Genomic DNA, 15,177 nt, shown 5'->3' on the forward strand with positions numbered 1-15,177 from the left:
TGATGAGGATAAAAAATAAAAATAAACTTTTAGAATAAAGCTGTAACGTAACAAAATGTGGAGAAAGTTAAGGGGTCTGAATACTTTCCCGAATGCACCTGAGATTTATATTCAACCTATATTGAGAATTGGTTCATTGCCAGACTCATTTCATACTACGGATTGAATTACATACAGTCATACTTACATAGCGAGGTGCTCTAAAAATAGGGCATAGTTTTTTCAGCATCTATAGGGATGCCCGTGTTAATATTACAGTGGGTAAAGGGTTGTCCAGAGTAGCAACCAAACTACCCCCAGCAATCTTGTAATTGAAACCCTGTTTGTAACTAAAATAGGTCTTTCATACATACATCGTCAGCCTCTGAATCTGACTACTTCAAAGGGCCTGCTTGACATAGACTGGGTGATCCCTTTGGGAACAGAATGAACGCTCAGTCGTTCAGTATTTAATTGATTTTATCCAGTGCATTTCATATCATCTTTTTATGCAATAAAAAAAAATGTTAACAACTCTGCTAGGGACCAGGAGTTTTTCCTGAGCATGTGACCCAACCAGGAAAACTCCTACGGTACAGCCTTTAACTATGCCCTAGAGCTTTTCCCGATCAGGTCACATGGTCAGAAAAACTCCTGGCCCTAACTGCAGGAGAAGTGAGTACATTCCGACCAGAGACCTCAGCAGTTCATAACCGGTTGTTTTTCATGTTCTCAACACAAAGTTATTGAAGTGAAACACGCAGTAATCAGCAGTCAGCGGAGCAGCGACAGTGTTGGTCAGGGGCCCATGTTGGGACAGCGGTAGCCTACCCTCCAACACACCGGGGTAGAAGAAACAACAGCAACTGTCTGTTTAGACAAAACAGCAACTGAAAGAGAAAAGTACCCAAGGCCAAGCAGATATAGAGTCATGAAAAACAGAGGGGGCATCCACCACTCTGACCGTGAAAGATGGAGATGAAGAGAGAGAAAAGAGAGAGGGCATAGTGTTGTAGCCAGCTGTTGGGGTTGAATGGGCCTTTATGTGGCAGTGGGCTGCAGGTGGTTCGTTGGTCAGCAGGCACGAGACACAGACAGGCAGGCAGAACACATATGTGGGAGTGTATCAAATTTAAATGGGGAGGATAATGACATGTACATTACTGTTCAAAAGTGGTGGTCACTTAGAAATGTTCTTGTTTTTGAAAGAAAAGCACATTTTTGGTCCATTAAAATAACATCAAATTCATCAGAAATACAGTGTAGACATTGTTAATGTTGTAAATGACTATTGTAGCTGGAAACGGCTGATTTTTTATGGAATATCTACATAGGTGTACAGAGGCCCATTATCAGCAAACATCACTCCTGTGTTCCAATGGCACGTTGTGTTAGCTAATTCAAGTGTATCATTTTAAAAGGCTAATTGATTATTAGAAAACCCTTTTGCAATTATGTTAGCGCAGCTGAAAACTGTTGTTCTGATTTAAAGAAGCAATAAAACTGGTCTTCTTTAGACTGGTTGAGTATCTGGAGAATCAGCATTTGTGGGTTCGATTACAGGCTCAAAATGGCCAGAAACAAATAACTTTCTTCTGAAACTCGTCAGTCTATTCTTGTTCTGAGGAATTAAGGCTATTCCATGTGAGAAATTGCCAAGAAACTGAAGATCTCTTACAACGCTGTGTACTACCCCCTTCACAGAACAGTGCAAACTGGCTCTAACCAGAATAGAAAGAGGAGTGGGAGGCCCCAGTGCACAACTGAGCAAGAGGACAGGTATATTAGAGTGTCTAGTTTGAGAAACAGATGCCTCACAAGTCCTCAACTGGCAGCTTCATTAAATAGTACCCGCAATACACCAGCCAACAGTGAAGAGGCGACTCCGGGATGCTGGCATTCTAGGCAGAGTTGCAAAGAAAAAGCCATATCTCAGACTGGCCAATAAAAATAAATATTAAGATGGGCAAAAGAACACAGACACTGGACAGAGGAACTCTGCCTAGAAGGCCAGGATCCCGGAGTCGCCTCTTCACTGTTGACATTGAGACTGGTGTTTTGACCGTTTTATTGCTTTTTTAATCAGGACAACAGTTTCCAGCTGTGCTAACATAATTGCAAAAGGGTTTTCTAATGATCAATTAGCCTTTTAAAATGATAAACTTGGATTAGCTAACACAACGTGCCATTGGAACACAGGAGTGATGGTTGCTGATAATGGGCCTCTGTACGCCTATGTAGATATTCCATAAAAAATCTGCCGTTTCCAGCTACAATAGTCATTTATAACATTAGCAATGTCTACACTGTATTTCTGATGAATTTGATGTTATTTTAATGGACCAAAAATGTGCTTTTCTTTCAAAAACAAGAACATTTCTAAGTGACCTCAAACTTCTGAACAGCAGTGTATGTTGTTGTCAGTTGTTTTTGGACTACTCGTGAAAATCCACATTCTCATGCAAAACGCTCATACTTTTACAGTTTTGTTTTCCATAATTAAAGTAACTAATATAGTGTCCTTCCATAAGCTTATATTTGATAAGGTATATTAATTTAGCAATTTTCCTATAATATTAACTTGTACATTAATTCATTATCCGAAGCTTTTTACCAGAAAGGATCAACACATTTGTACACTAAGTATTAAACAGCTTCTATAATAGATTTAAATGCAGCTCATAGCTCCTAATCTTTTTTAGAAACGTCAGCCACATCAAGAGTTGGCTTGTACTGCACGTTTCTAATAAGTCTTACAGTGCAATGTAACATACTACTTGGCGTAAACTATCAACATTGTTGGACAACATAATAAACATAGGTTTCCAATTCCAAAACCGTACCAACGTCAAACACCCCCATGAAAACTTTATCAATGCATAGGCTTATAGTGAGTGCTAGGTGAGACAAACACATGTCAGTCATGGGAAGTACATTTTCCCCCAATAAAGCAGCTATTTGTATGAATGTTGGAGGGGGGGGTGATGTGGGATTAATCAAGATAATTCTAAAGAGTGAGAAAGTAAAACATCATTTGTCAAGCATATTAACACACGTTTGAACACACCACCAAACGAGTAACTTTGTGTGCTGATGTAACATAATGGAGGTGCTTAGTAAATACTGAGTCATTGGTTCTAAAGACGTCAGCTCTCATGACACCGACCACATAGCATGTGATGTTTAAGTCTCCAGGTGATTCATGTTCTTCTGCTGAGGTAGAGGTTTTCCCTAGTAGATCCAGTTTTCCCTAGTGGATCCAGTTTTCCCTAGTGGATCCAGTTCTCCCTAGTGGATCCAGTTCTCCCTAGTGGGTCCAGTTCTCCCTAGTGGATCCAGTTCTCCCTAGTGGATCCAGTTCTCCCTTGTGGATCCAGTTTTCCCTAGTGGAGGATCCAGTTTTCCCTAGTGGATCCAGTTCTCCCTAGTGGATCCAGTTTTCCTTAGAATATCATCTTTTTTTTGTCCTCCTAGTAGACATTATTTTTCCATTGAAGACCCTAGTTTTTCCCTAAGAGATCCAGTTACTTTTTCCATATAGAATTTTCTCTAGTACAGGAAGCTTACCTTCTAAAAAAAAATGCTGGGTTGTTTGGTTGACCCAACTTCTGGGTTGCAGGTTCTGGGTCACTTAGTTGGGTTGTTTTCTTTAGAAAATTCAGGGTTATTGATGCCGGGTACTGGGTTATTGATGCCGGGTTATTGAGATATTACCCAGCGTGTCAGCTCAGAAGGCTAGAGCTGTGGTTTAGTTGGGGTGTGGCTTTCAGATATTTATTTTTGGCCACCCATGAGAGTAAATGTTATTCCGGTTAATCTGTTCTGTTATATTGTTATCACGTGTTAAAGTCAAACACTGACACTGGCTTTAAAGAGTCTTGCACAAGTGTATGAGTTCCACAACAATCTATGCATATCGCAATGTTGGTATACAGTGCATTCGGAAAGTATTCAGACCCCTTGACATTTTCCACATTTTGTTACGTTACAGCTTTATTCTAAAATTGATTAAATATTTTTTTTGAGACTTGAAATTGAGCTCAGGTGCATCCTGTTTCCATTGATCATCCTTGAGATGTTTCTACAACTTGATCGGAGTCCACCTATGGTAAATTCAATTGATTGGACATGATTTGGAAAGGCACACACCTGTCTATATAAGGTCCCACAGTTGACAGTGCATGTCAGAGCAAAAACCAAGCCATGAGGTCGAAGGAATTGTCTGTAGAGCTCTGAGACAGGATTGTGTCGTGGCACAAATCTGGGGAAGGGTACCAAAACATTTCTGCAGCATTGAACCTCCACAGGAACACAGTGGCCTCCGTCATTCTTAAATGGAAGAAGTTTGGAACAACCAAGACTCTTCCTAGAGCTGGCCGCACAGCCAAACTAAGCAATCGGGGGAGAAGGGCCTTGGTCAGGGAGGTAACCAAGAGCCCAATGGCCACTCTGACAGAACTCCAGAGTTCCTCTGTGGAGATGGGAGAAACTTCCAGAAGGACAACCATCTCTGCAGCACTCAACCAATCAGGCCTTTATGGTCTGGAGGAAACATGGCACCATCCCTATGCTGAAGGATGGTGGTGGCAGCATCATGCTGTGTCGGGATGTTTTTCAGCGGCAGGGACTGGGAGACCAGTCAGGATCGAGGGAAAGATGAACGAAGCAAAGTACAGAGAGATCCTTGGTGAAAACCTGCTCCAGAGCGCTCAGGAATTCAGACTGGGGCAAAGATTCACCTTCCAACAGGACAACGACTCTAAGCGCACAGCCAAGACAACACAGGAGTGGCTTCGGGACAAGTCGCTGAATGTCCTTGAGTGGCCCAGCCAGAGCCTGGACTTGAACCCGATCGAACATCTCTGGAGAGACCTGAAAATAGCTGTGCAGCGACGATCCCCATCCAACCTGACAGAGCTTGAGAGGAGAAGAATGGGAGAAATCCCCAAAAACAGGTGTGCCAAGCTTGTAGCGTAATACCCAAGAAGACTCGAGGCTGTAATCACTGCCAAAGGTGCTTCAACAAAGTACTGAGTAAAGGGTCTGAATACTTATGTAAATGTGATATTTCAGTTTAGATCTTTTAATAAATGTACAAAAATTTGCAGAAATAAGTCACCTAATTTCAGTTTGTGACAAAGCAAGTATAGTGTAGAGATTCATTGTACCATTTAAACCGCTGTGAAACACATTTTCAATAACCAAAAACATTGTATTTTCAGCTGTTTGAAGCTGGTATACAAAACCAAAATATGTAAAAACGAAACTTAGAATGGGACGAGTAGAAATAACTCTAATAGAACAGATCTACCTCTTCTTAGACTTGGTTGAAATGATGACCTATCTATAGCTCACATTTCTGTCAATTTGGTCGGGTCGCCCAAAAAGTAACATATTGCAGCATTCTGTGCAGTAAATCACACATGACCATGTTCTTATAAATATTACCCTAAAACCAAGTAGCCATCGTGATATTCTGCTGTTTCGAGCCATGATATTTTCCTCCACAGCCCAATGACATCATTCCCCTTTCACCTAGTTCCTGCCGGCTGCGAAGCGAGGTTACTATCGGTCAAAGCTGCTTTTCATGCGAAGTGGAGAGCAGAGCGGATGTGGTCTCGACTCGAGTCGATGTTTCTCTTCTCTAGCGTTATCTTTTCGACAAGATGCAATGGTGTCTCAACATTCGAACATTTGTGTTTAGCTTCATTATGTTTTCGTCAACATTGTTATTTCATAGATTATATTTATAAGGTTATATTTATCCGATAAACGATGTGTGACTCAGAGGAATTGTTCTGGTCATTGATGGCTGGTTTTGTATGAAAAATATCAGACAGAGAGAAAGGAATGACTGATGCGTATTTTGAGACAAGAAGGTCCAGGAGGAAAATGTATTTATTTCATAATTGCAAGGCACGGTACAGATATAAAAATGAATGATTTGCCGTTCTATATATAGCCAACTGATTATAAACCACGTAACCCCCTCATTTTCTCACTCCGAGGTTACTATCGGACAAACCATCCTCCTCCGCTCATCAACTATGCTGTCTGTCTACGTTGCATACCGACAGGCAGGCGTGCCTTTGTTTTCAACACAACTGTGTTTCTGTATTCTATAACACGTAATTGTAGGATAATGGGGACATACAGACAGGCAGTCTACTATATAAAGGTTATGGCTTTGAGAAGTTGCCTAGGCATTTAGGCAATTGAGGAAGCACAATCTTGCTTGTGTGTTGTTGCCAAATGATGAAAGTCATTGCAGATCGAGGCAATGTCAATTGTGCAAACCCCAAATAAAGACGACGCAAGTTATTCATTTCAATGGTCAACATTTTCTGTTGCTAATTTAATGAGCGAATGTTCATCATTCAAGATGATGGTCATTATGCTCATGTTCATCGTGTGTTTGATATTTTGAATAAGTCAGTAGTCTATCATATTTGTAAAGATAAAGCCAAAACAATCGAAAAAATATGTTCTCTTCCAATGGCACTCAGTATCCAGCATCATTTCGACTGCGGTTTCCTCTGTGAATTTGGTTCTCTGCAGTAGACCAAGTAGCCCCCTCTATGGACCACCACATAACTGTTCGCTCTTAAAAGGGCAACGCCACTGTGTGCTCCTCCAATGAAAGATGGATGTTAATTCAATCAAACCCGCATTGCGGTAAATAGGCAGCATCTCTTCCTCCTACGACTAAATATGTTTTGGGGATCTGTAATAATAGACTAGCCTACTATCAGTAATGTAGTGGGGGAAAAATTGGGTTGCAGTAAAAAAAAAAATAATAAAAAAGATACAAATACTTTCAATGCTGCAGTTCAACTGCAGTTATTCTCTAATTACTGCGTCCAAAATATCACAGTCAACTGCAATTACTGCAGTTTTACTGCAGATTTTTTTCAACTGAAATATTTGCTGTAAGGGTGGTTTCAATTGAATTCCAGCCTACGTCTAATTTTAAACACATGGAACAAACAATTAAGTCTATGGATCACTTGTATGAGCCAGAACAAAATAGTCAATGCTTTAACCTTGACAAGGAAGTTTCACTGTCAGAAAAGCCTGTAGCATACTTCCTCTGTTTTGCTAATGCTTTGCATTCAAGTTGTTGCAGGTGTAGCTTTCCATAAGAAGGCTACTGCTGTTTAACAGAAAGACTAATCTCTCATGGACAGATATATTGAGTCACTGATGTAGTTACAGGAGATTTTGGTTCTGGGTTGCTGAGATTACAGAAAGACAAGCAGATCTCACAGCAAGGTTCTGCTTTGAGACAGTTGAATGATCAGGCACTCACAGATAGGCTTTTTTACATCAAAAGAGGGTTAGCTAGCTACCCAACTCAAACTTGGTTGTTCCAAACTTCTTCCATTTAAGAATGATGGAGGCAACTTTGTTTTTGGGGACCTTCAATGCTGCAGAAATGTTTTGTTACCCTTCCCCAGATCTGTGCCTCGACAAAATCCTGTCTCGGAGCTCTACAGACAATTTCTTCGACCTCATGACTTGGTTTTTGCTCTGACATGCACTGTCAACTGTGGGACCTCATATAGACAGGTGTGTGCCTTTCCAAATCATGTCCAATCAATTGAATTTACCACAGGTGGACTCCAATCAAGTTGTAGAAACATCTCAAGGGTGATCAATGGAAACAGGATGCACCTGAGCTCAATTTTGAGTCTCATAGCAAAGGGTCTGAATACTTATGTAGATAAGGTATTTTTGTTTTTTATTTTTAATAAATATGCAAAAATTTAGAAAAACCTGTTTTTCGCTTTGTCAGCATGGGGTATGGTGGGTAGATTGCTGAGGATTTTTTATTTATTTAATCCATTTTAGAATAAAGCTGTAACGTAACAAAATGTGGAAAAAGTCAAGGGGTCTGAATACAAGGCACTGTGTATATATATATATATATATATATTATGCAATAACACCTCATATAGTGTTTTTAACTGTTACACAAAGAGTTTTTTTTCTCTTGACAAGGTCACTCAGTGTTGGGTTAAGGATGTTACAATATACTTTACAACCCGTTGTCACATGCGCTTATCAAAGTATTTACAAAGACTTCAGATCTGGTAGCGGACGTACTCCAACTCGAATTAACATAACTATAGACCACTTAAACTGGTACAGCACTTCCACTCAACGTTGGCCAAGAATAACTAACTGAAAGCCACTAAGCTACGCCTCCGATATAATTGCCTTTTCGATTGAGTTACCACCCATGACTGTATTTATTAGTGACAGACACATCGTTGTTGAATTCGTTTACCAAGTGAGTTTCTAGGCAAATGTTATCATTCAAATCTTTATGACATTACATATCTCGTAAGGCCTTATTTTGAGGCCTAGTTTTACCATAATACAGTGGCCTGAAACTCATTGTTTACAGGCCACATCAGGCCTGCAAATCACATTATGTTGGCTTGCAAAGTGATGTGTACATTCCAACAGTTGGAATTTTCATTCACCAGCAACCTGCATTCAGAATGGCTGTCTGGGTTCTAAACACTGATAAAAGAGACTACCATTTAAACTGGAACAACCATTTCAGTAATGGCTGCAATAAATCTGACTGATTTCATTAGTTTAGAAAAATTATGTTGTGTATCTTTGTGTAGCATGTGATTAATCAATCAATGTGCATGCAAAAACACAGATAATAAAAACAATCCTAAAAAATGTACCTGTAGTAGAGCACGCTGGGAAATATGATAATGATGAGCGTGTTTTTGATGGGAATGTTTTACTCTCCACAGAGTAAAACTGACACAATCACACTCTCATACGCAACTCTGGTTATTAACACCAACACTGGGATTATCACATTATCACAGTGGGCCTTTAATGTCATCAGCTTGAACCTCATCAAGTCAATTTAGCTTTGTGAGGGTAAATATTGAGCCGTTTTCAATACAGTTGTCTCTCATAATCAGGATGCTCCTTCATCCTTATTGTTTGACCTAAATTAATCATATTTCTTCATGGATTGTGTGTCTAATCTCTCATAACTGCTGTCTAATTGAAACCCCCTACTGTGTGGAAGTGTCCTACTACCACTATTAGAAAAAATAAATACTTTTGTAAACTGTCTTCAAGATACAGTAGATCAGTGGAGGGCTACTGAGGGGAGGGAGGCCTATAATAATGGCCGGAACGGAGTGAATGGAATGGCATGTGTTTGATGTGTTTGATACCATTCCACTCCAGCCATTACCATGAGCCCGTCCTCCTCAATGAAGGTGCCACCAACCTCCTGTGCAGTAAATGAGTATAGAAACAGTATTCTACACTTAAAAATATATTTAGATATACAAAGATACAGTAATGATTCACCATCTTACAGTAAAGATACAGTAAAGATTCACCATCTTACAGTAAAGATTCACCAACTTACAGTAAAAATTCACCATCTTACAGTAAAGATTCACCATCTTACAGTAAAGTTACAGTATAGATTCACCATCTTACGGTAAAGATTCCCCATCTTACAGTAAAGTTACAGTATAGATTCACCATCTTACAGTAAAGATTCACCATCTTACAGTAAAGTTACAATATAGATTCACCATCTTACAGTAAAGATTCACCATCTTACAGTATCTTACAGTAAAGCTTCACCATCTTACAGTAAAGGTTCACCATCTTACAGTAAAGGTACAGTAAAGCTACAAAGATAGGCTACTTACTGTAAGGAACAGCCTTTGTGTTGCCCTCTAAAGTCAACAAATTAAGACCTTTAGGGTTCATGAACTCTATGGTCCATATTGTATATTGAATGTGAATACAAGAGTATATGTATGTAAGACTGTATTACAGTAAGACTAAACCTAAGAGACTAGACAAGCTATTTAAAGATTGAACACCAGATGGTCGATCCCTTGGCAGAGCGATGCTACCATGTCCTTTGCACCCATCCTCTAAAGACAAAGACACAAACCAGTTACGATTACTCTACTCAACAATCTGGGATACATCTTCAACATTCAACTTGTGCCCAGCCTCAGAGTGTATTTTCTCCTGTGGTCTAGTTGATGATAAATTGATACTGGCCCTAGTCATCACAAATGCAGCATCGTTGGACAGTATTCTGTAGTTAGTTAACCAGTGAACCTGGTCGTCAAACTTGTGTATCTAGTTATTGTTTAGTCAAAGTCACTGAGGTGGAATGGTCTTTGGGCCAATAAATACCAATATGCTATGACAGACTCTAAATGTAGGTTCAATCTGAAGTTCAAACACTTATAGAATTCTATTTCAAAAGGATAAAACAGAATTCTATTTTTATAAAGTGTGTGAACTGATATGCCTTCAGATTGAACCTACATTTAGAGTCTGTCATAGAATAATGGTATTTATTGGACTCGATTATGTCCCCACTGGCCACTGACAAGACTGAGCACTTGTTTTCAACCCAAAATGTGGCTATTATACAGATATGAGAATTACACAATCATAAATTGATTGTATACATTGCACGGACGGATTCAATACCTAAATATATATGTATAGGGCACCGTAGCCCTCTTAAGAGCAGTTTGGCTCTACACGTGTGCCCCGTTTAAGTCGACAGCAACACAAACAGCCTCGTATCCTTTTGACCGCGAGTTACCTTTCCTCTTCTGAAAGCGGCTGCATTGGCTGCCACTATAAAAGCTTGGAGGAGAAAAAAGGCAGAACCAGAGAAACAGAGCAGCGAAGACAATAACGGTCGTGAAAAAGCGAATAAAAAACCCGTACATTTTACCTTTTCCAATTCAAGGAATTACAATTGATGAACATTGAAGAATTGGAATTTCGCAGCGTTAGGGAAAAAGGTCGGTTGTTTTTATTTGTTCGTTTTTGTTTCTTTGTTAAGTTGCTCAGTGGGTGATATGCATTGTGTCCTGCAACATCCCAAAGGAACTGTTTTATTTGATATTTACAGAACGGATGTACATGGTTACGCCTGTTTGATTCAGTTTGTAAATCTTTTCAAAACAAAAGCGCATCTTTGCCTCTGCGCCTGTATATTACGCGACGTCGTTCACAACAATCAACACATGATTTCTAGTGTTTATCCTCCATCAAATGTATTGAATAACTTAGATGCATTTATGAGGTTTTGGTCGGATGGGTAAGATGACAAAGTGTGGGTAGTGTATGTTATGTCCTTTATCGCATATTGTATTGTGCTTGATGAATACAGTGTTTGGGCTACATCATCTGCTGCTGTTTATTGTATGGAAGAGTCTGCGCTACGCTGAATGACCGAGAGTAACCCCCTTCCTCTTGAAACAATGAAACATCCAGCATGAAGTTCAGAAATTATTTCGATAGTTATATTGCACTGATATGGTTGACATTCCATTACAATGAAAGAATGCAACGTCTTAGTTTGTGAAATTATGTTTGTATTGTTTTAATAAATGTTTGTTTCTGATTCATTGATGCAGGCTTGATGTTAAAGGTAGCAGATGTTTGCCAAAAAGGATTAACAATTATGTTTTATTGTCGGTCCATCGTTGACCATAGTGGTTGTCATATTGTTATTCATTCTTTTTTTTCTTTTTTTCCCTTTTTTTTCATAGCCTGTTTAATCAAAGCGTTGATTAATTTTGTTCGTGGTCTTTGTAAGATGTTCGTATTCTGAATGTTTTGAGACCGTAGTTGAAAAAATAACAGGCTAAGCTTCTATTGGGGGAAAAAAAGATGAGCATGATATGGCTCTGGAACGAGTGAAAAAGGCAATAACCACATTAAAACACTAGAGGAGCCCGCAGCAATTCAGCCAACCGCATTGATTCATTTGGAGGGAGGCTGTTTACAGTTTGTACTGTAGTGGTTCGTTATGTCATGTGATGAAGCTGATGGAAAAACAACGTAAAAACCTTAAATGTAACCAATATACGATATTTTCATTTGAAAAAGTGTTTTATTACGCTGAGACCTGAGGTAGACTATCATTCAGATTTTGCCCAATTTATCATTTGAACGTGTTTCGTAATGAATAGGCTACATCACTGATGAAATGTTACCTGCGTAGTCTGTTGGTCCTTCATTCGTCTCATACAGTTTTGGCTTGAGAAAAAGCATTACAATTGTTTGAGAGCGTGTTGGTATCACCATAGCTGATTGAATGGCAAGTGCTTTACATTTTAGAAGATGCTCTTATCCAGAGCGATTTACAGTAGAGTGCGAATACATTTTCATACTTTCTTTGTTGTTGCATTCTGGTCCCCCCGTGGGAATCGAACCCACAACGCTGACGTTCCATGTGCCATGCTCTACCAACTGAGCCACACGGGACCCATCTGTGTCATAAAAACTCTGTTGCATCTGGAAGTATTTAACAATACAGCTGTTTGTATAAATAGATAGGAACAGCATTTACCTTTTGCTATTTGAGTGATTGCTAATTTCTGCGTTGCAATAGCTGGATTGAATTGAAATGTCATGAGGACATCTGGTACTTTAGATATTAAAGTCTATATATTTTTTTTGCAATTGTGTGGGTGGCACACCTTCACTTGCCAAGTATCCAGTGACTGTTTGTAGATCCAAAAGTCCCAGTGTGTTTTTTTTTTGGAACAGACACGGAATCTCCCAATCCTGGAAACTGCTCTGATTGGTTAATACAGTCCAGTATCCATTGGAGATCTGATGGTTATATTTGGTTAGACTTTGACCTATGAGTGGCGTGTTGTCCAGTGGACTCAAACAGCCTTCTTCTCTGGTCTCACTGTGCTGTGTGTCTGCAGATGCGGAGCTCAAGAGTTGTAGGAAAGGTCCCTGTGTCTCACTGTGTTGTCACTGTGCTCTGGGGTTGGGAGCTGGACGGCTGTAGGAAAGGTCCCTGAGTCTCACTGTGTTGTCACTGTGCTCTGGGGTTGGGAGCTGGACGGCTGTAAGAAAGGTCCCTGAGTCTCACTGTGTTGTCACTGTGCTCTGCAGTTGGGAGCTGGACGGCTGTAGGATAGGTCCCTGAGGCGAGATGGCCGTCTCTACTCAACTGGGCTTACTGCTGTGGAAGAACTTCACCTACAGACGGAGACAGACAGTAAGTAGCTACTACAAAATAAAAGTCCACCAACCCCATGTAGATTCTGTGAGATAAGGGGAGCATGGGAAAAGTGGAAAAAAATAAGGTTTATTGGCTACGAGGTTTAGTAGCTATACAATGTGTTACTATTGTCGTTTGTGCGGCCAATTCACACAGAAAGAATAGCATTGTCTATGTATTGGTAAAAAGAGTGAGATTGTAAAAGAATAACATTTGAATGAACTTGATCCATTGACTCATTGATGATGTTCAGACCGTAGAGGACGTCAACGTGGCAGAGAGTCAAGGTAGGGATGGTGACTCGTAGCGCGGAGGAGTCTTAAGTGCTCTCTCATGTGCACGTTTCCCACACAAAGGGTTTGGATTCTGGAACATTTTAAACAACACCGTCGCCTTGTCTTATCATGTCATCCAACTGTTAAACCTCGAAATCTCTCAGAAGAATCTAACAACCAGATACATTTATAGAACATATCCCCGGCCTCCGTTTGACCAATCATCCTTCCATCTCCCATCCCCCATCCCGATGCTCTGTGAGTCTGGGGCTGGGAGGACAGCAGCTGTTGTGAACATATGTCCACCCAACCAACACCTCTCCCTTCCCACTCCCAGTCCTAGCTAGGATAAAGATTATAATATATTTGCCAACAACAGCTGATAAACCCCATAATGGCTCCCTGACACCCCAATAAGGTTTTGTGGAATGACCCACTTCCATTGTAAAGCTGGACCAGTCCATTCTAAAGTGGGTTCTAGATTTTCAAATAATATTTTTGTAATTGATGAAATGTCTCATTTCGAATCAAAATGACCCATCCAACATAGCCAAGAAATTGGTAACCTGGATTGTAGACTAAAGTACACAAAGAAAGCTTAGAGGTGGGTTGTCTACTCTAGGACAGTTGTTCCCAACCCTTTTCAGGTATTGTACCACCAAGTACATTTTGCTCTGCCCGGAGTACCCCTGAAGTACCCCCTCGTGAGAATTTTACCAGTAGGCCTATGGTCTCATAAGTCTTCTCATGTACCTCTCCTAGTACCCCTGGTTGGCAACCACTGCTCTAAGACACTGAAACATTCAGTATTTCTTTTGCGTCAAATTGTTTTTACATCCATGGCCACCCTACTTTGCAAACAATTTTGGGTTCAAAGATTCCTCCTTATCTGTCGTTTTGCCCCGAATAAACTCCACGTGATTGTATGATTGAAGTCTACAAATGGGTTGTTCTGTAGGGAGACCAGACATCCTTACTATGGCATTGGTTTCACTGTTTGAATGCTGTTTGTCCTGACTGAGTTTATCAGTCTCTCATCGACCGTCTGAACTTCCCTTTCAGCTCCAGCTAGTTATCGAGATAATATGGCCGCTCTTCATCTTCTTCATCCTCATATCTGTGAGGATGCATTACCCGCCCTACGAGCAACATGAGTGTAAGTAGCCCACACATACACAGAGTGCCTGAATTCACAGTGTACTAGCCTGTGAAAGACGTTTTTCTGTCTTATGTAAATTTGAAGGACAATAAAGCTTTTAGAATTTGAATTGAGCTCAAATCAACTCAAATCTAGCCTTGTCTATTCGCACAGTTATAATGAGGCACTTCAAGAATAATGTTAGTGTCTCGACTGGGTAAGCAGGGATGTACTAGAGGCCTCATGACATTTGGTCCGAATACTGTTTCCCGTAATCATTTGTTCCCATTTCCCGTTCTTTGTAGTCAGATGAGTCAGAGATCACGAGATGGAGGACAACAGGATTCCAGACAGTTGTCCTCTATATCATCAGCCACTATTGTTTATTGAGTCCAAGACTCGTTTGAAAGAAAAGCAATACAGACAAAAGATACCTCAGGGAAAGAGAGAGCTCATCATTTTTAAAGGACATTACTGTCTGGATCAAAGACAGATAGTCACAACAGAACAGTGGAAGGCAGGAGATTCCAACAAGAAATGTGTCTCAATGGATTTAGTTCTTCTAGAATCTAGAACAATGGATAAGGGAACAAAAATTGTGGACTGAGTCAATGCAGAGAAGAGTTCGTTTAAAGGCCTTACCTGCCATTACTCATCCCAAGCCAATGTCCTCCCTCTATACTGTTTTCTTAAAAACATCCCACTCAGTTGGTCAATATTTGATA

At 40.1% G+C, this 15,177-nt stretch overlaps 1 protein-coding gene across 4 annotated transcripts in view; it reads left to right on the forward strand.

Moving 5' to 3' along the window:
• The first annotated feature begins 10,588 nt into the window (after positions 1-10,588).
• The window catches only part of LOC106602602 (phospholipid-transporting ATPase ABCA1), a 40,250-nt gene continuing 35,661 nt past the window's right edge, over positions 10,589-15,177 (forward strand). For all 4 annotated transcript variants that reach the window (XM_045716634.1, XM_045716635.1, XM_014195339.2 and 1 more), the window contains exons 1-3: positions 10,589-10,814; positions 12,931-13,036; positions 14,377-14,470. In XM_045716634.1, coding sequence (XP_045572590.1) covers positions 12,971-13,036; positions 14,377-14,470 — 160 coding nt within the window. In that variant the 5' untranslated portion in view covers positions 10,589-10,814; positions 12,931-12,970. The remainder of the gene's footprint in view (positions 10,815-12,930; positions 13,037-14,376; positions 14,471-15,177) is intronic.

This window comes from Salmo salar, chromosome ssa04 (genome assembly GCF_905237065.1).
Source record: "Salmo salar chromosome ssa04, Ssal_v3.1, whole genome shotgun sequence".
In the NCBI taxonomy this organism is placed as follows: domain Eukaryota; kingdom Metazoa; phylum Chordata; class Actinopteri; order Salmoniformes; family Salmonidae; genus Salmo; species Salmo salar.